This window comes from Octodon degus, unplaced genomic scaffold, assembly GCF_000260255.1.
Source record: "Octodon degus isolate 3935 unplaced genomic scaffold, OctDeg1.0 scaffold00018, whole genome shotgun sequence".
Taxonomy (NCBI): domain Eukaryota; kingdom Metazoa; phylum Chordata; class Mammalia; order Rodentia; family Octodontidae; genus Octodon; species Octodon degus.
Genome location: NW_004524594.1, coordinates 20968413 through 20986555, shown reverse-complemented (window position 1 = coordinate 20986555; position 18143 = coordinate 20968413). Strand labels below are relative to the sequence as shown.

General features: G+C 52.8%; 1 protein-coding gene across 1 annotated transcript; it reads right to left on the bottom strand.

Annotated features, from left to right (window-relative positions):
* Positions 1 to 2329: 2329 nt before the first annotated feature.
* On the bottom strand, positions 2330 to 12809 carry Clcf1 (cardiotrophin like cytokine factor 1). The gene is made up of 3 exons (XM_004627158.2): positions 12545 to 12809; positions 5574 to 5740; positions 2330 to 3736 (listed from the first exon to the last, which is right to left on the bottom strand). Exons 1-3 carry the CDS (start codon positions 12558 to 12560, stop codon positions 3242 to 3244), a joined length of 678 nt encoding a protein of 225 aa, XP_004627215.1. The 5' UTR covers positions 12561 to 12809; the 3' UTR covers positions 2330 to 3241.
* Between the last annotated feature and the right edge of the window lie 5334 nt (positions 12810 to 18143).

Genomic DNA, 18143 nt, shown 5'->3' with positions numbered 1-18143 from the left:
GGCCTCCCAAGTACTGGGATTACAGGTACACACACACTGCCACACCCAGTCTCAATTGCTGCCTCAGTACCCCCAGGGAGAGGCTGGCACAGCAGGCCCCAGGGGATTGAACCCCCAGCCCCTGCTTGCAGGTGCTTTAATCCGCTGAGCTAATTGGCTGACCCTTTACCACTCCCTTTTTTTTTTTGAGACCCATCTCCCCAAATTCCCCAGGTTGGTCTTCAGCTTTCAGTCCTTCTGCCTCAGCCTTCAGAGTAGTTGGGATTATAGGCATGTGCCACCATAGCCAGCTCTTGTTCCCTTTTCTAGATTATTTTGGTTCACACACTAATGGATCACCTTTATTTTTTTTTATTTTGAGGGTAGGGTTGAAACAGGTCTCACTGTATAGTTCAAGCTGGTCTTAAATTCACTATGTACCCATGCTGGCCTTAAACTCTTGGCAATCTTACCTTAGTCTCCTGAGCTCTGGGATTACAGGCATGTGCCACCACACCTAGTTTGGAACACTTTTATTTCATTTCCTTTTATCTGTGGGGCTCGGGATTAAACTCAGGGCCTTGTGCATGCAAGGCAAGAACTCTACTACCGAGCCACATCCCCAACCCTGAAACACCTTTAGACAGGAGCCTGAGTTAGACATTGGGATAGAAAAGAACAGTTAGAGTCTGTCCCCAAGAATTCTACCCCAAGTGGTATATGTACACTCCATAATGGCAGGACCACCATCTCTTTCCCTACAGCTTAGTGTTTTACATAGACCAGACCATTACACATTTTGTCCACATATGGAAGCAGCTCAGATGCTTTCTCATTTCTGTCTTTGTAGGCTGGGTGCAGGGCTTGTAGGTGTCTGTACGGGTGGTGCATGTTCCACTTGGGCCAAATGACACCAGGACATTCCACAGAGACTGGCTAGCCCATAAACAGGCCAGTAGCTCTTGTACTTGTGAATTTTCTAGTGGTTCATGTACTTTTGAGTACCTCCTCCTCTGCATTGCATACTTTTGAACTTTATTTCAGGAAAGCTCTTCTTCCAAAGTAGATTGCAAGTTCCATAAGAGCAGGAGCCAATTTAGGTCTCTGGGGGCTAGGGAGATAGCTCAGCAGAATAAGCGCTTGCCTGGCAAGCGCAAGGGCTTGAGTTCAATCCCCAGTTCCACAAAAAGAAAAAAAAAAAGAATTTAGGTTTCTGACTTTTTTTTTTTTTTTTTTTTGCAGAACCAGGGACTAAACTCAGACCCTTGAGCTTGCCAGCTAGGGAAGCACTTATTCTGCTGAGCCATCTCCCCAGCCCAGATCTCTGACTTCTTTTGGCTTTCATATATCAGTTAGTGATAGGCAGGTAATTAAGCCGTTTATAAAGTTTGTCACCTGAATGACATTACTATTGGTTTTCTTGCTTAAGGCCTTATTTTAGGAGGTCCTTATAAAACATCCATGTGTTACCTGGGAGCAGTTAACTCATTAATTTACTTAGTGGCATAACAGAAGGACATGTCCCAAATAAACTATAATTATAATCACTGATACTACTCCAAGCATATTTTTTGGGGGCACAGCTGCCCCAAACATCTTAACCTTTATTGATTTTGTACCTTTTCTTTTTTTCCTTTTTTTTTTTTTTTTTTGTACCAATGATCAAACTCAGGACCTTGCACTTGCCAGGAAGGCACTTATGCTGCTGAGCTATCTCCCTGGCCCTCTGTTACCTTTTCCAGAAATCTTCTATTTAATTATTCTCATTTTGCAGATGGAGAATAGATGACTAGGAAGCTTTAACTTGTCCAAAGTAACTCAGCTAAGTGGACTATGGAACTAGATTTGAGTTTAGGTCACCCCTCAAAATAGCGTCTATCACATTCTCTTGTAGTCCAGAAGGTGTTCTCTTCCCCCTAAATACGCTTCATCTCAGAAAGACACCTGCTGTGGTGGCCCCCTTGCCCTTGCCTTTCATCTGTGCTTTTGGAAGTGTTGCAGATAAAGAAGAAAGGCCAAAGTGTGATGTCCCAAGTTCAATCCCTAGTACCACCACCAAAAAAAAAGGTAAGAAGAAAGGCCAAAAGCAGAAGAACAGGGGATAGAGAGCTGTCTGGGATGGTGAAGACATAGTGCAGTTGATAGCAGGAGTGGACATGCCCTAGATTACCCAGTGCCTCAGGCTGAAGAAGAGAGCTGCTTCCTCAAGCCCTGTGCACCTGCACCTCCTCTGGGGCAAGGGCACTGCAAGGCTGGGATCACTGCTATGTGCCCCAGGCAGTCAGGAAGTCAAAGAAATGAAATTCTGGGGCAAGCATTTTATTTGTTAATACAAGAATAGAAATTCTGCAATAAATATCATCTAATAAATAACATTTCCAAATAAATAAATATTAATACAACAAACTTAAGAGTCATGAGTGGGTGGGGCTGGGGGAGCAGAGCCTGGGAGAGCTGCCCCCTACACCCCACTATGCTACTGCAATGTAAACTTTCAGGAAACCCGTGGCTGTGGCTGTGGGTTCAGCTGTGGCTACCTTCCCCAGCCTGGGCAACCACAGATACCCTGGGAGAGGTGGTAAATAGGAGGCACTTTGATGCCGGCAAGAAAATTCAAGGCAAGGTCCTTATGCACAATGTGGCTTTTTTTTCCCTTGCCACCTGTGCCACTGACGCCTTGGTGACTGCTGGGTCTTGTCTGTCCCTGTCCCTCTGTCAGTATAGCCTCTTCTGGCTTCTAGGCCATCTCCAGTGCAGGCCACCCCTTCCAGTTTTTTCCCATCTCTTGTTTAGAGTCATTGCCATGTTTGTTTCCTGAACTGGATATATAGGTATTGGGGTATGAGAGCAACACCCATCAAGGGAAGTGAGGATAGCCAAAGGGCTTCATCTCAGAAAGGCATGTGCTATGGTGGCCCCCTGCTCTTGCCTTTCATGTATGCTTCTAGAAGTGTTGCAGGAGGGGCTGGGTGGGTACTGGAGGTGGTAAGCAGGAAGCAGGAGGTGGTGAGAGCCATCCCACTCGCTTGAGCGTTACTTCTGTGAAAACAGGACATCACTTATGCACCTCTCCTCCAAACCCATAGGACTCTGGGAGCTGGGCAAGAGATGAGGCTTATCATACGACACCCCTGTCCAAGGCCAGGGAGGGACAGGGCTCCCGTCTGTCTCCTGGCTCAACAAGTATTGGTGTACAGGTTTCTCCCTCCCAGAGTGGGAGCAGGACTTGAGGGGGAAAAGAGGATATAGTAAAGGTCAGAGATCAGAAGCCATGGGCCTCCAGGTGTAGGGTGACCGCAGCTGCTGGAGGCTGCATTTTCTTCTTAAGCCGGTTGAAGTCCTTGGCTGAGCGCCACAGCCAGGTCTGCAGCTCCTTCAGCAGCCAGAAGTCATCCATCTTCTGGAGGAAGTCACTGGGGGCAGGGCCAGGGGACCAAATGGGCTCAGTTCCTGGCAGAGGCTGGGGCAGCGGGTAGCCCAGAGCTGCCATGACTCCTGCGATGCTTCCCAGGAGGCCCTGGAGGCTGGTACAGAAGTGGGCCAGGCTGCGGCGCAGCTCTGCCGTGGCAGCCTGACGGTTGAGGCCACGCAAGTAACACAAGAGGTGGCTATAGGCCTCATAGTTTTGGGTCAACCGCAGTTTGTCATTGAGGCTTCGCCATACTTCCAAGTTGACAGTGGCCCTGGGCAGAGTCTCTGCCCCCAGCCGAGGTGGATTGAAGTCAGGCTCGTTGAAAGGAGGCCCCAGGTAGTTCAGCTGTGAAAAGGAGAGGGCGATGGGGAAGGAGGAGGGCAAAGCAGCAGTGTACTGCTAGGAATATACCTGCTCCCAGAGCTTCTATTTCACACGTCCCCTGACACTGGCCCTGTTTTCACACTAGGCCTCTGTTTGTGGGTCTCCCCTAAGTTTTTCCAACAAGGATGCCATTTGCATGGAGGTGACAGTTGAAGCAGTGAGGGTGATGAGCTTTCCTATGGAGAAGTGTAGAAAGAGAAAACCACGCAGGAGCCACTGAGGAAGGATGTGATGACTGGCTGAGTGGGCAAGCCTTGGGCGAGTGCCCACCACAGGGCAGAGAGAAGAAGAAGAGTCACGAGGAGCCAGGAGGCCAGGCTGGAGAGGTAGAAGGTGGCCCAGGAGAGTGCAGAGGCCAAGGAAGAGGAGTTCAAGAAGGCAGCAGTGCTCCACAGTGCGGCTGCAAAACAGCAAGGAGAAGGAGGCTTAGAAATGCTGTCGGGTTTGGTGAGGAGATGCCTGACGACCTGGGAAAGAACCATTGCTATGGCCTGGAAGCCAGATTGCAGGGGGTTAAGGAGTGAGTGGGTGGAGAGGAAGTGGAGGCAGAGGGTGTAGACCACTCCTTTGAGAAATTTGGCAGGGGAAGCCAGGAGAGAAAAAGGGTCGGGAATTAAAGGGGGAAGCAGAGTGAAGCAAAGGTTTTCTGCACAGGGAAACCAGAGAGAGGAAAAGTCAGTGTCACAGGCAGAGGGGCCATTGGCATTAGAGCTCCTCTTTGACATGCCTGGTTCCTCTACCTAAGGGACAGGGAACAGAAGGGTACTCATTAGTACCCCAAGGTGGGTCAGTCCTATGAAGGACTGCAGAAGGAACTGAGGCAGGCTCATGAGAGGGCAGAAAGAGGAGTATGGAGACAGTATAGTATAGCATAGGGAAAAGGGCAAGGCCCTTGCCAACCCTCGGGGGAATGGCCAGGGGCCCAGGGAAAGGGATGTGAGAGATGTGTAACTGGGATGGAAAGAGAAAAGAGGGGCGAGGCTTGGGATAGGCAAGGGCCCAGGGGGAGGTTCACACGCTGACAAGCACAGAGACAAACTAATTTCCTCGGTGTATCCTGGGGCTGGAGCCAGCTCCCCCGCCACCCTCCTCCCTTTTCCTTCCCTGGCTCCAGAGTAGGGTCTGGGATGTGGAAGAGGAACACGGGAAGAGGGGGCTGGTTCCCCATGGTCCTAGGCTCCTCTGACCCTTCTTCCTTCTCTTCTGGGCTCCCTGAACATCTCTAGACCACCCTCAAATCCTATGGCATAACCACCCTCCATACCCTGAGCCCCCTACCACTAGTGGCCTGAGTTCTCTGCAGCCCCTTTCCCCCATGACCCCCCTAAGAGGCCTGGCTAGGATGGGAGAAGCAGACGGAGAGGCCCATGGGTCCAAAGCAGCAGGGCCCCAGGTCTGGGGGCAGAGGCGAGCTGGAACACAGGCATAGGAGGTGGGGCCCCTCCATCCCCACCCAGCCCCGCCCGTGCAAGAGACACCACAACACGGTGTAAACAGAAGAGACTTCCCCAGCCCCCAGGGGGAGGCAGGCGGCTGGGCTGGCAGCCAGTGGGGCAATGGGCCAAGGCGGGTGCGAGGCCTGCCCACATGCCTAGTCCTGGGGCCAGGGATGGGGAGTGGGGGGGGGGCAACTAAGAGGGAAGGGCAGGAGATGGGCGAGACAGGGAGACTGCCTGGAGCCAAAGGGCCCTCCTCACCACCCCATCATTCACCAGGACCCTTCTACTATTAGCTCTGTCTTCCCCCAAATCCTTTGCTCACTCTGCCCAATGCCCAGACTCCTAAGCTGGATACTCACATAGGTCCCAGCCAAGCTGCGGAGTTGGTGCTCCAGGTAGCGGGTGAGGTCATAAGTTTTCTGGATGGAGGGGCCAGGCCCTGGGTCCCCTGTGCGATTGAGAGCTGGCACTGCAGGGAGGTGCCAGAGCACCGTGCACAGGCAAGCTAACATCCCCCACGAGTCCCCTGTGGACAGGATGAGCAAGAAGCATGAGGGTGGGATCAGGCCCAACTGGGAAAGCAGCTGGCAGCCCCTCAGGTGTCTGTCCCCATTCCTGGCCAGGGGAGGGGGGTAGGGTTAGACACCAGATGGGAGGCAGAGAAGATGGAGAAAAAATGCTCCTGGCCAGAGAGAGAGAGAGGGAGAGGATGAGTGTGTGTGTGTGTGTGTGTGTGTAGAAGGACTCAGCATTTGTATATCTATCTGTAGGTATTTAAGAGTACATCTGTGTCAGATGAGTCTTCAGTATGTGTGTAATTCTGTGTGTGTGTGTGTGTGTGTGTGTGTGTGTGTGTGTGTACATGTAGAAAGGCAGGCTAGACTCAGGGAGTATAGATCAGCACTCTGGGTTCCAGGTGCACCCTAGCTCCTCTCCCAGGCTCCCAGACCCCTTACAGCTTGATGGGAACCAAGAGGTGGGAAATAGCACGTCAGTGTTGGCAAGCTGAACACCCAGTCCTGTGGGAGGCATGAGAAGGCAGGAGTAGGGCTGGACCGCCAGGGCTGCAGGACACACATGGGGCTGACTTATGGAGTCCTGAGGGTGTATTCTAGAACATGGTTCTTAGGTGTGGGAAGTATAGGATAAAGTGTACTGAAGATTTACTGTTCCCTTCAGGGACTAGTGACTGTGCAGATCTGCAACATTCTCATCTGGGGCAATGTAGGGGGACACAAAACAGAGAGAGATGCATTTTATAAATTGGGCTTGTCAGCTGAAGACATTAAAGGATTAGGATATCCTAGAATGTCCAGAAGCCAGGGGTCTATGCTATCAGAAGGGCCACAGGCAAGTGGGAAATAAGCTTCTTGGCTTTTAGGTGAGGTTCAAGGTCAAAATTTAATGCACGGATAGGACAGGATAGGATCGGATCAGATCGGATCGGATCGGATCAGACAGGGATATAATTGAGTTGGGCTAGATTAGGTTTAAGGACTAGGTTACTTTAATATTTCAGACTAGTTTAGACTTGGGATTTGGTTGACTGAGTGTGGTTGAGGTTTGAGTCCACCAGGGGGATGTGGTTACATTTGGGCAAGCCAATGGTTAGCTAGGATTAAGGTTTATAAATTTGTTGATTTAGATGTTAGATGGGGTGATGCTTGACATGTCATAAAGAATAGGGCTACTTTGGGGTTTAAGCTTGGGTAGGTATGAGGTCAAGTGGCTTCTTTCTTTTAAAAAAAAAATATATATATATATATATATATATATTATAATTTTATTTTATTTTATTTTATTTTTGTGGAACTGGGGATTGAACTCAGCCCTTTGCGCTTGCCAGGCAAGCTCTTATTCTACTTAGCCATCTCCCTGACCCTAGTTTATATTTTATACTTCTCAATTTTTCTTTTGATTTTGTATTTTGTTTTTTAAGGAAGGGGTCTACAGGGCATTCAGGGTCTCACTAGTAGATTGGACTCATAGTGATCCACCTGTTTACAGCCTCCCAAGAGTTGGGATTACAGGCATGTGCCACCACGCCCAGTCTCAATTACCATTTCATCACGCCCCATGGGGCAGGGCCAGCATGGCAAGTCTAGGGATCCAACCCCTGGCCCCTGTGCCTGCTTGCAGGTATTTTAATCTGCTGAGCTATTTGGCCAGCCCTCCCAATTTTTCTAAATAGAAATAAGTTGACTAGATTTTTTTTTCTTCCTGGAACTGGGGATTGAACTCGGGCCCTTGTGCTTGCCAGGGAAGCGCTTATTCCACTGAGCCATCTCCCTGGCCCCCTTGACTAGGTTTAAGTCTGGGTGTGGTGGTACACACCTGTAATCCCAGCACTCAGGCAGCTGAGGCAGGAGGATCATTGCAAACTGAAGGCCAGCCTGAGCTACAAAGTGAGCTCAAAGCCAGCTTGAGGTGCATAGTGAGACCCTGTCTCACAAAGACAAAAAAAAAAAAAAAAAGTTGAATAGGTTTAATAATTTGTCTATACTTATAGTCAGGATAGGGCTTGGAGTTGTCTTTAGAGCTTTAGAGAAGGTTACCATCCTAAGTAGTCTAAAAGAGTCTTTACAGAGGGCAGGTGGGGTTTTTTTTGGTGGCTCAGCTAGTCAGTGACTTATCAGATACCTGACTGCTTGGATTTCCTGATGGAGTATAGGAGTCGGGGGTGCCACTGGCTTGGGGACCCTGCTGCTCCGGGTGAAGGGCTTATGGTTTGAGGGTGTGTGTATAGTACAGGGAGCAAGGTTGGGCACTCTACTCCCTAGGAAAACAGGTTTCACTTTGTTGTCTGCCACTTGTAGCCTGTGTCATTCCTCCTGAAAGCTTCTTCCTCAGTCTTCCTTTTCATTGCCTGTTCCTGCCTGACTTTGAGTCCTTTTCCATTCCCCAAACCACATGTCCAAAGACAATTTCATACCCTCTTCCTCTGCATGAAGCGTGGGCTGTCCTCAGCTTGAGATCAAGCTGAGTGTCCTCCAGGAGCCTCAGTTTTAGAGATTGGAAACCTGCTGAAGGCAGCAGTAGCCCTTCCAGCTTTCAGGTGGCTTTCAGGATGGAATCTGTCCTTGCTCAAAGTTAGGAGCAAAGCCAAGGTCTCATTGAAACAGGAATCAGAGATGGGACTAGCTTCTGCACCCTCCCTTGGTCCACAGAGTTTTGTCACCCAGAGTCTTCGAACTGTGCTCTGTCTGCCCCATGGCAAGGAAGTATGGTTGGGAGTCCAGTGCTGCCCCTGTTTCCCCTTACCCTCCTGGGTCCTGTGGGACATCCCAGGGACTTGCTCCCTATATAGGGACAGCAGGGCCAGAGGCCTTTGAATAAATAAGAGCTATGTCATCTGGGCAAAAAAAAAAAAAAAGGCTCATGAAATTAACCAGACAAGGCCGGTGTTTCCAGGAATATTTCAGTTCTGAGGTAACTATGTCACTGCAGGCTGGGGTTGGGGGAGCAGAAGAGAAAAAGTAGAAGGAGCTGACTGGCTGAGAGAGAAACAGAAAGAGGCAGGGAATCTCAGGAATCACAAGGAGAGGAGGCAGGGGAGGAGAAAGGGTAAGTGGAAGGACAGGGTTCTGCCCTTTACTGTAACAGTTTCCTTGTTGGATAAGATGTGCCCATGTCTCAGGCAGCAAAGCTGAAAGCTGCTTGGGGCAGAGAACACCTGAATTTAGTGAATACCAGAGCCCACAGTAGCTCTGGGGTCCCCTTGACTTTAGGCAGGAGTGTGCATTGGGTTTCCTAGAGCCCTCATCCATTCTCCTCTCTGCCTTGTGGTGTGCAGGTGGACATGCCATGGGGCCATGTCTTGGGGCCCCTCCCCCAGTCCTGGCCCCCAGCCCCAGCTCTGCCTCTGGCTGCTGCCCACTGATTGTTTACATCCCGTCTACTCCTTGTGTTTATAAATCCAGCTGAGCACGTGAGAAGCTAATGAGTGCAGCTCACGTTTCCTGCTGCAGCCCCCTTCCCAATCCTGGCCCCCATCAGGGCCAGCCCCTAATTCTATCCAGATCCCTGGGTCCTGAGAACCGAAGCCCCCCTCATGAACATACAGACACACACACACACACACACACACACACACACACACACACACACACACACACAAACAAACACACAAACAGTCTTAGCCCATGCAAGTGCAGCACCCTAACATGCTGCACAGGCAGGCATACCCATGTGCACATCTTTAGCCAGCTGCCTTAGTCCTTAGCCTTCCTGCAGGCTGACTACACTTAGTGAGGATGTTGGAGCTCCGCAGCACAGATGTCCAGAGTGGCTGGGGTAGAGACTCTGCACCTGGGACTGGGGAATAAGCTGTAATCCCTAAATGTTGAGGCCAGGGAGGCCCTGCGGAGTTCCAGCAATGGCCCAAGGCTGGGCTAATTATAGGAAGCCGAAGGCCCAGCTCTCAAGCCAGAACATGACCACGTGTAGGTGACATTGGAGGGGTCTTTTGAGAGAAACTTGAGATGGAGTGACCTAATAGGTGGTGTGTACATTAATGGTATAAGGTCCAGGCATTAGGATTGCAGGACAGTGTACTACAGCTATCTCCTGTTTGCCCAGGGAAAGGCCCATAAAAATGTAGCTTTGGGCCAGAGAGATAGCCACTCTGCCTGGCAAGCACAAGGTCCTGAGTTCAATCCCTGGTACCAAAAAAAACCCTCACCTTTTCCACTGTCTGCTCTGGATGCCCTCTCGTTCTTGTTCTTGTTCTGTTATGTTTTTTGAGACAGGGTCTTGCTGCCTGTTTTAATTTTTGGTCAATTTGATTTTTGGGTTTTGTTTTTGTTTTTTGTTTGTTTGGGTACTTGGCTTTTTTTTTTTTTTTTTTTGGTGGTACCAGAGATCGACTCAGGACCTTCCCCTTGCCAGGCAAGCACTTATTTCACTGAGCTATCTCCCCAGCCCCTTGTTTGGGTACTTGGAATCAAACTCAGGATCTCATGCCTGCTAAGAAGTCCAGGCTGGCCTTGAACTTGGGGCAATCCTCCTACCTCAGCCTCCAGAATGTTGGGATTACAGGCATGCACTACCACACCTGGCATCCTCTCTTCTTTCTTTACCTTCTGCCCTGTCCCTTTTTCCTTTTTGGCCCAAACTACTTAGAAGGAGCAGGTTGAGTGGGGATAACATATAGGCATGGAAGTCAGGAGACTGAGCTGTGCCATGAACACAACTGATGACTTGCATGAAAAGCTGCACTGTGTGCATTAAAGGTCCTTCCAGCTGAAACATGGGGTTCCAGCTCTCCTGTTGTCTCCAGTATCCTCTTCCTGCCCTTCTCTTGCAGTCCAAATGACAAGAAACCCAGGTCCAAGGAAAGAAGCAAAGGGTGGGCCAGGTCCTAGCCTGTGAAGTCAGTTACCCAGACAGGAGTTGGCTCTGGATAGAGGAAGAAGGTTCCTGACTGTGCCGCAAGAGGGCCCTGGGTGTGCTCAGGAAGAGGAGACTGAAGGCAGGGGGAGCTGAGCACCCATCTGAAGCCAGAGACAGGGGGAAAAAGTAAAGGAAATAATCCCAGGCAAGTGTGTGAGGGAGCTGGAAAAGGGTGGTGTTATTAAGAGTGTGCAAGAAAGTGTGTAAGAGGCCAGAGAGGGTGGCAGGAGCCAGGGTGTGAACAGGCAGGTGGCAGGTGGGATTGTGGGGAGGAATGTGAAATGTCAGGTATCAGTAGCTGGTTGAATAGAGGTTGCCATGCACAGGTGTGAATGGGGCAGGAGAGTGGTGAGGAAGGGGAGCCATTGCTCCAGTCAGCCTTAACACCTTCTGGACTACCCGTTGACAGTTGCTGCCATCTCTACCTGTTTCTTTCCTTGACTCCAAGGCAGCCCAAATCTGAGTTTGCTGGTAGAGCGCATCTGGTCTGTTAGAAGAATATGAACCTGTGTCTCATAAAAGGGATAATGTGCTCAGGGAAGGGGTGAAGTCTATCAGGAGCAGTGCAAGCCTAGAGATGTCCCCCAGTCAGATAGGAGAGAGAGGCGTGTCCTGTATTCTCCAGCCTCACATCCCTTTGCTACGCCCCCCCTAACGGCAGTCCCCTCCCGCCCCTCCCCTCGAGGACACAGGGGTCCTTTGGGACCAGGCTGCTGAGAGGAGGACTTGGAGCCCACTGTGCAGTTGCCAGAAAGGAAAGTAGGGAGAGCAGAGCCGGGACGCTGGCAGAATTTGAAGTTTGTTTCAAGGGGCTCGGCCCAGGAACTATGCAGCGGCCCAGGTGGCCACTCACCACCCTTCCCTCTTGGCCTTGACCTCTGGCTCCTGGACCCCTCCCGGCTGCAGTGGCGCCTTCCCCCTGTGTGGCCCCGGCGCCCCCGGCCCCGCCCCTCGCCCGCTCCCGCTCGGTCGCTCCCTTCCCGGTGGGGGCGGGGGCCAGGTCCCGAGAGTGCGAAGCTCTGGGCTCGGCCAGTCACTGCCCTTTCCCGCATGTCAACTTGTTGTCCTCCGTGGCTGCCAAGCTGATCTGCTGCTGCTGCTGCTGCTGCTGCTGCTGCTACTGCTGCAGCAGCCAGCGGCACCCGCCGGTCTCTGACCAGTGACGGACTTTTTTCTGCTGGGTCCGGCCGGGCTGTCCCCCAACCCCCGCAGTAATCACTCCCAGGATGACGGGCAGGGGGCTTGCTGCCACCCTCCGCCCCGACACCCGGCCCCTACCTGCCGCCGGCTCCCCGGCCGCGGGCAGCATGGAGGGCTCCGGCCGGCCGCACCGTGCGCAGCGAGCCACTGCGAGCCCCGCGGCCCAGCCAGGCTCACTCTGCCCTCCGCCCTCCTCTTCTCTCCTCGTCTCTCGCCCGCCCTCCTTCCCTCCCTGGCCCGCCGGGAGGAGAAGGCGGGCGGGAGGGAGAGCGGCGGGGGCTGAGGTGTCGGCCTCCCTTCGCCCCCCGCCGGCCCGGCCAGGCTAGGGCTCCCCCTGCCTTGCCCTCCCTCTTCCTCTCTGAGACCCTCTTCCTCGCGCCGCGTCTCCCGGAGCAGCTTCGCTCCCCTCCTTGGACTCGCTTTCCCCGACTTTTGCGCCGGGCTCTCTGTCCGCCAGTTTCCCGGGACCCGTCTCCACGGTGCTCAGGTTGCTGCTTCCCCAGGTCTGTGGCCGGTCAGAGCTCCCGCCGAAGTCCCAGCCACTCCTGGCCCGACGCAGCGGACTCCAGGAATGCCGCGTCCCCGCCCGGCCCCTCTCGAGGGCGCCCAGCCGTGCCTCCCCCGGCCCGAGCCCTGCTCCTCGGCCGGGCCCGGCATGGGTTCCCTGGAGTGGGGAGCAGAGGGGAACCCGATCTCAGGGCGCTGGTGGTGGCCGGGGCCTCGGACGCCTGGCTCCTACCTGCTCGGAGGTCCATGGGGCTGGGGGCCGGGTTGGCCGGGTGCGGCTCCTCTCCCAGAGGCTGGCGGAGTGGGAGGGCGAGCCGCGGCTCCGGCGAAGCTTTAATAATCCCATCCGCCAGGCCCACTTGCAGGTTTTTTTCGCTCGGTTTCGGATTTTTTTTTTTTTTTTTCGGTGTGGGACATTCTGCAAACTTTTTTTTTTTTCTGACGTGTAAAGCTGTAACCACAAATTGTAGCAGCCCTCCCCGGGGTGGGGGGAGGAGAGGGGAAGCGGGAAGGGAGGGCTTCTGGGGCTCCTCACCCTCCTACAACACTGAGGGGGGGGGGTGAGGTGAGGCGAGGCTGTGGCAGTACCACCCTGGGCCTCTTGGGGGAGGGGGCAGGGAGGGCATCGGTCTGTCTGCAGACTCCCCAGAGCCAGGGCCAGGAGCAACCCTTGATGAGGAATCCATGGGCTTCTCCCTCGGTGTCAGCTAGGGACGCCTGCCCCCTACTTCTGCCTAGTTTGGGATCCCTGGGCCCACCCTACCTCTGTTTCATGTCTAACCTTCACTCCCCCTCCTCCTTGAGTAAAAGCAATGACACATTCTCCCAAATGCCAGCGAACTGGCCTCAGAGCAAGTGATGGTGTTTTTCCTGCTGCCCTTTGTCTGGGCTGACCGCCCCCCCCTTGCCCATTGTCCCCTGCTTGTCCCATTTCCAAAAGCTAGAGCTAAGTGAGGCGCCAGGGGCTGGGGCAGGTGACTAACCAGCTCACAATGTCCCCTGGGGGGAGGAAGAAGGCACCAGGGCCCAATGCCCAGCTTCTCCCTCAAGTTCACAAGGTTCTCCATTCTTCCCAGTGACCAAGGAGAGTGCACATGGGTGGGGGATTTGTAATTCATTAATCAGCAGGAGGCACCGGACCAGTTTCAACACCAGAGGCATCGTGTGGGTGACTCAGCGAGAATGGGAAGATTTGAGGCCATGGACAGACCTGGAGTCCCATCCAGTCCCGTTTGTGAAATGCTTCCCCATCAAGACATTTGGCATCCTCCTTCCTTCGGGGTTTTGAATTGTTGGTTTTTCCGGTGGTGAGGTAGGGGTGGTTTGGCTGTGGAGTGCTCTCCCTCCTTCCTCCCCTTTGGCCTGGGTTGGGACTTGCTGGGTGGAGACTTAGGGGACCCATAAGCCTAGACCCTCCCTGGAGGGTCTCCTTCCTCTCTCTCTAAAGGGCTGCCAGGGAAAGTGAGTGAAGAGGAAGCAGCTGTCATCTGGGGCTTGCAGACAGGCCCATTTTGTGATTTTTCTAGAGGGACAGTCATTTGGTCCCCAAGTCTGGAATACCCTACAAACATTCCACCAATTAAATCATTCAGTAATAAATTGCTTTATTATCTGTTGTTTGAAAGGTAAGAAGGTGGTGATAGACAAACCTAGAAGATGATACTTCTCCCTCTAGAGTGGCCTTGTCTCTCTTTCCTGCCCGGGCTCTGGAAAAGGAGGGCACTGTGCCAGACCACTACAACCTCTCCAGCCTGTGGGTCACAGTAGACATCATGGTGATGGCCAGTGCTGGGTTCCCAGGGCAGCTCTTCCCTTTTCTGCACATGAGAACTGAGGGGGGGGGGAAGAAGTTTGTTTTCAATTACCTCACTGGAGTGGGACAGACTTTGTTGTTGGGTTGTTTCTACTCCCCCCCACTTCTTCCTTTCTCTCCTTTTTTTCTCTTCCTTTTTTTCTTTTTCCAAAAAAGAGAAAATGAGCTGAAAATGGAGAGCTGGTCTGGGTGGGGGGCAGGGGACATTCTGGCACATCGGTAGCCAGCTCTGATGAAAAGTGCCTTGGAGGGGCCCTTATGAAAAGGGCTCAGGCCTCCCTCCTCCACCTCCCCACCCCCACCAGCCAGGACTCTGGAGTTTCAATGACATTCTTCCCTTGTGAGCCTGACAATCTTCTGATACCCATGCCAAGGTCAAGAAGCCAGATGCCTATGGGTGACTGGCACAGAGGCCACTCTGGGAGGTCCTCCTAGCAGCCACCCTTTCCAAGGGAGGGAGCTAGGAAGGGAAGGGGATAGGGAAAGGGAAAAGGGGAGAAGTCTGAGCCCTGCTTGCTGTGCAGCCCTGCAGCTTGTTCTTGGTGAGAGGCTGCACAGACAATGTGGTTTGGATTTGGCTGAGCCCCTCAGCACCTTATAAAGCACCTTGCTGAGTCAGGGGGAAAGCAGCCCCAATGTGGAGAGGAGGAGGGGGCTGGGAGAGAAGGGGGAAGAGGGGGCTGAAGAAAGGGGAAGCAAAAGGAAGAGGAGGGAGGAAGGAGAAGGGACCAGGGAAGGAAAGAGGAGACACAAAGGCAAATGGGTGTGAATAAGAACATGGAGTGGAGGCTGGAGCTGAAGGAGCCAGAGAGAAGACACTGGAGAGGAGGAGTGGAGGGTGCAGTAGAGCTGAGGTCTGCTGGCCACAGCATGTGTCCACCTTGGAGTCTCCAAACATGAGTTCACAGGAACTGAGGGCTGCAGCTCTGTCAGACCCAGGCAGCTAAGAACAGGACAGTTGGCTTTACTCTGCTCCTTAGGTCCCCAGTATGCTTTTTTCTGAATCCAGTGACCCTACAAGCTGGCAAGTCACAGTCTCCCTCAGCTCTTGTATAGACTTGCCATCCTGCCCTCTCCCCTCACCCAGTGGGGGCCAAGCTTCTCCCCTCCCCTTCTCTACACTGCCAAGGGGAAAATCAACTCCATCTCCAAGCTGCCAGTGCCCCTTTGCCATGTCTGGGCAAAGGCAGCAGGCTAGAAACTGCTAGTTGGGGTGGGGTGGGGGCCGGAGCAAAGACTGTACCTTGCTCTGCCAAATCCCCAAGGCAGGTGGGCTGCTGGAATTTGGGAGAGAAGGAAGAAGGGAGAAAGAGCCAGGAGTGGTGTCTCCAGGGAACAGCACAGAGACGGGTGACTAGTGGCTGGGAGAGGAAAGGTCTCCTTCCCCTGTGGTTCTCAAACAGAACTTTGTCAGGGCCCTTCCAGCTCCAAAAGTCTGAGAGTGCTAGGAGGTAGGGCAGGAGTTGGAGGAGACACCACCCCCTATCTCCAGATAGCATCCTTAAGAAGAAAGAAACATCCTGTCCATCCTGTGGGAAGCCATATCAGAGCTTTCTCTGTCCCTACTGCGTGCTAGTTGTATAAAAGACAAGACAAGAAAAGCTCATGCCTCCCTTAAAGAATTTCAGCTTGGAACACAGGTTTGTAGACATGAAATGTCTCATGTTGGAGATCAGCCACAGGTGGTAGGTGCAATGCCTTTAGGGCCAAGGAGGATAGTGAAAGAAGAGCTTGTGGAGGAGGGGGAGCTTCAGGTGGAAACGTGGTGTGCAGATCAGGAAGGGTCCTACAGGGCAGGGCCCACACATCTCCCTTTGCAGCAAGGAGCCAGGCTGGGGATAAGAATACTGGCTTCTAACAGGCCACTGTAAAACAAGGCTGTTGCCTCTCTGTGGAATGGGTTGTGACCAGCTCTGCCCTCCTTTCCCTCCACTGTCCTCCAGGATATTGGGAATATTCAGGTTTCCAGTGGACTGATGAAGGAGATTATAGTTTTCCACCTCCTTTGGCCTTCCAAACTACAAGGCTTAGCATCCATAAGAGGTAGCAGAAGCCCCTAGAGGTGTGGCATGGTCAGAGGCAGTGCTGGTACCAGGTGATGACTGAGCTGCCCTCTAAGGAGTGGAAGTGAGTCAATGTTGGCTCAGGAGCTGGCTAATGTCCCACTCCTCCCTGTGTCCCTCCCATCCCTTCTTCTCCTACCCCTCCTCTCCTCCCTTCCCCCATAACTTATCCCTGAGCAAGGCTCTCCAGGTAGCCCCAACACCAGGTCCTGCACTGCAATGGAACTGCCATTTGAAGAGGTGCTAGCCTGGGAAGGGTCTGCATTCCTGGACTAGGGCTTGAACAATTCCACAGAGGACATTCACTCATCACCAGACATCTCTTGAGTGCCTCCTATGGAGGTGCTGGGGACATAGAGAGAAGACCTAAGAAGCCAGGGGGTAGAGGAGTAGAGGTTGATCCCCTCATCATAAAGGCTGGAGAGATAGGAGCTTCAGGTGGAAACGTGGTATGCAGATCAGGGAGGGTCCTACAGGGCAGGGCCCACACATCTTCTTTCACAGCAAGGAGCCAGGCCGGGGGTAAGAATACTGGCTTCTAACTGGCCACTGTAAAACAAGGCTGTTGCCTCTCTGTGGAATGCGTTATGACCAGCTTTGCCCCCCCTCTCCCTTCCTCTAGGCACTCCCTAGCCTGCTGCCTAGCTGGCAATTTTCATTGATAGTTATTTCTACTTAAATACTAATAACAGTTTAAATGGACTGAGCTCCTCCCCAGGGGTATGGTGCTAAAACTTTGTAGGTACTATTTCATTTCATCTTTACAAAAACTCTAAGATAGTTGCTATGGGCTGGGTATGGTGATACAACCCTGTAATCTCAACACTCAGGAAGCTGAGGCAGGATGATCACTGATCACTACATAGCAAGGCCCTGCCTCAACAAAGATAAGAGCTATTTCTTTATTTCCACATGAGGAAACTGAGAAGTCTTTAAAGTCACACAAGCCTGTAGGGAACAGAACCTGGATTGGAAGCCAGCACTATTTGACTTCAGTGATATGCCATTCCTTCAGCTGTTCCTTGGGACCGGAAAAGCCCTCCAGCGCCTAGAAAAGAGGGCAGTCGGGCTCCCTGCCCACCCACCTCCCAATGTTAACTGACTGACACTGGGCCAGGTACCTCATTTGGCCTTCCTGCATCGGCGAGAGGCCAGAGCCTGAGACTGCTGGAGAGCTCAACTCAGATTCTGGATTCCATTAGTAGGGAGTTTGGAACCATGGAATGAGCATTCAACTCATGAACAAGGAGTTAGATGGCCACCCACCAACAGGAGCAGAGCAAGGGGCCCCCTCTGCTTCCAGAGGGCTGTACTATCTAGCTGGCAAATTGAAGCCCCCAGTCTACCTCAGAGACCTAGGACACCCCCTGAGATTCTGCATCCCTAAGAGGAGCTCTCCTTTCTAGCAACACATGCGCACACCCTGCAGTATGCATGTGTGTGCAGGCTAGGGCACTAAGGGCAGGAGGGGAAGGAGGGGCCAGAGAATGGGCACTTTCCCTTTCCCTCCAGCAAGTAGAAGCCCAGAGAGCCCTGTCTCACCCTGAGCTGCCTGTGATGTCAGCAGAAACCCCAGTGCAGAGGGCTCCTCTTACCTGAGCAACAGCCCTGTCCTACACTGCATCCCCCACCCATACCTGGCCCAGATCAGACATCCCCAAGGATACCCCCTTCTTCCTCTCTGAAGCCAGAGCGACACTAAGAAGCACCAACTTCTGCTGCCACTTCTGTAGTACACCAGCAGGCCTCTTCCCATTAACCAGTGTATATAAATGATAGGTATGTGAAGAGGGCAGGAGCAGAAGGGATACCCCGAGGTGCTTGACTCCTCCCTTGCCCACCAGGAGCCATCCTCCCAGGATGTTCCATTGCCCTGGCCAACCCATGCCGCAGGCTCTGTGACTCCGTCTCCCCTGGCAGAGGAGTGGGGTTACCTCTCCCTGGGCTGGAAGATC

Coding starts and splice junctions, on each gene's coding strand:
- Clcf1 (XM_004627158.2), bottom strand. Junction 3,737..5,573: donor GCAGCTTGGCTGGGACCTAT/GTGAGTATCCAG, acceptor TCCTTTTCACAG/CTGAACTACCTGGGGCCTCC.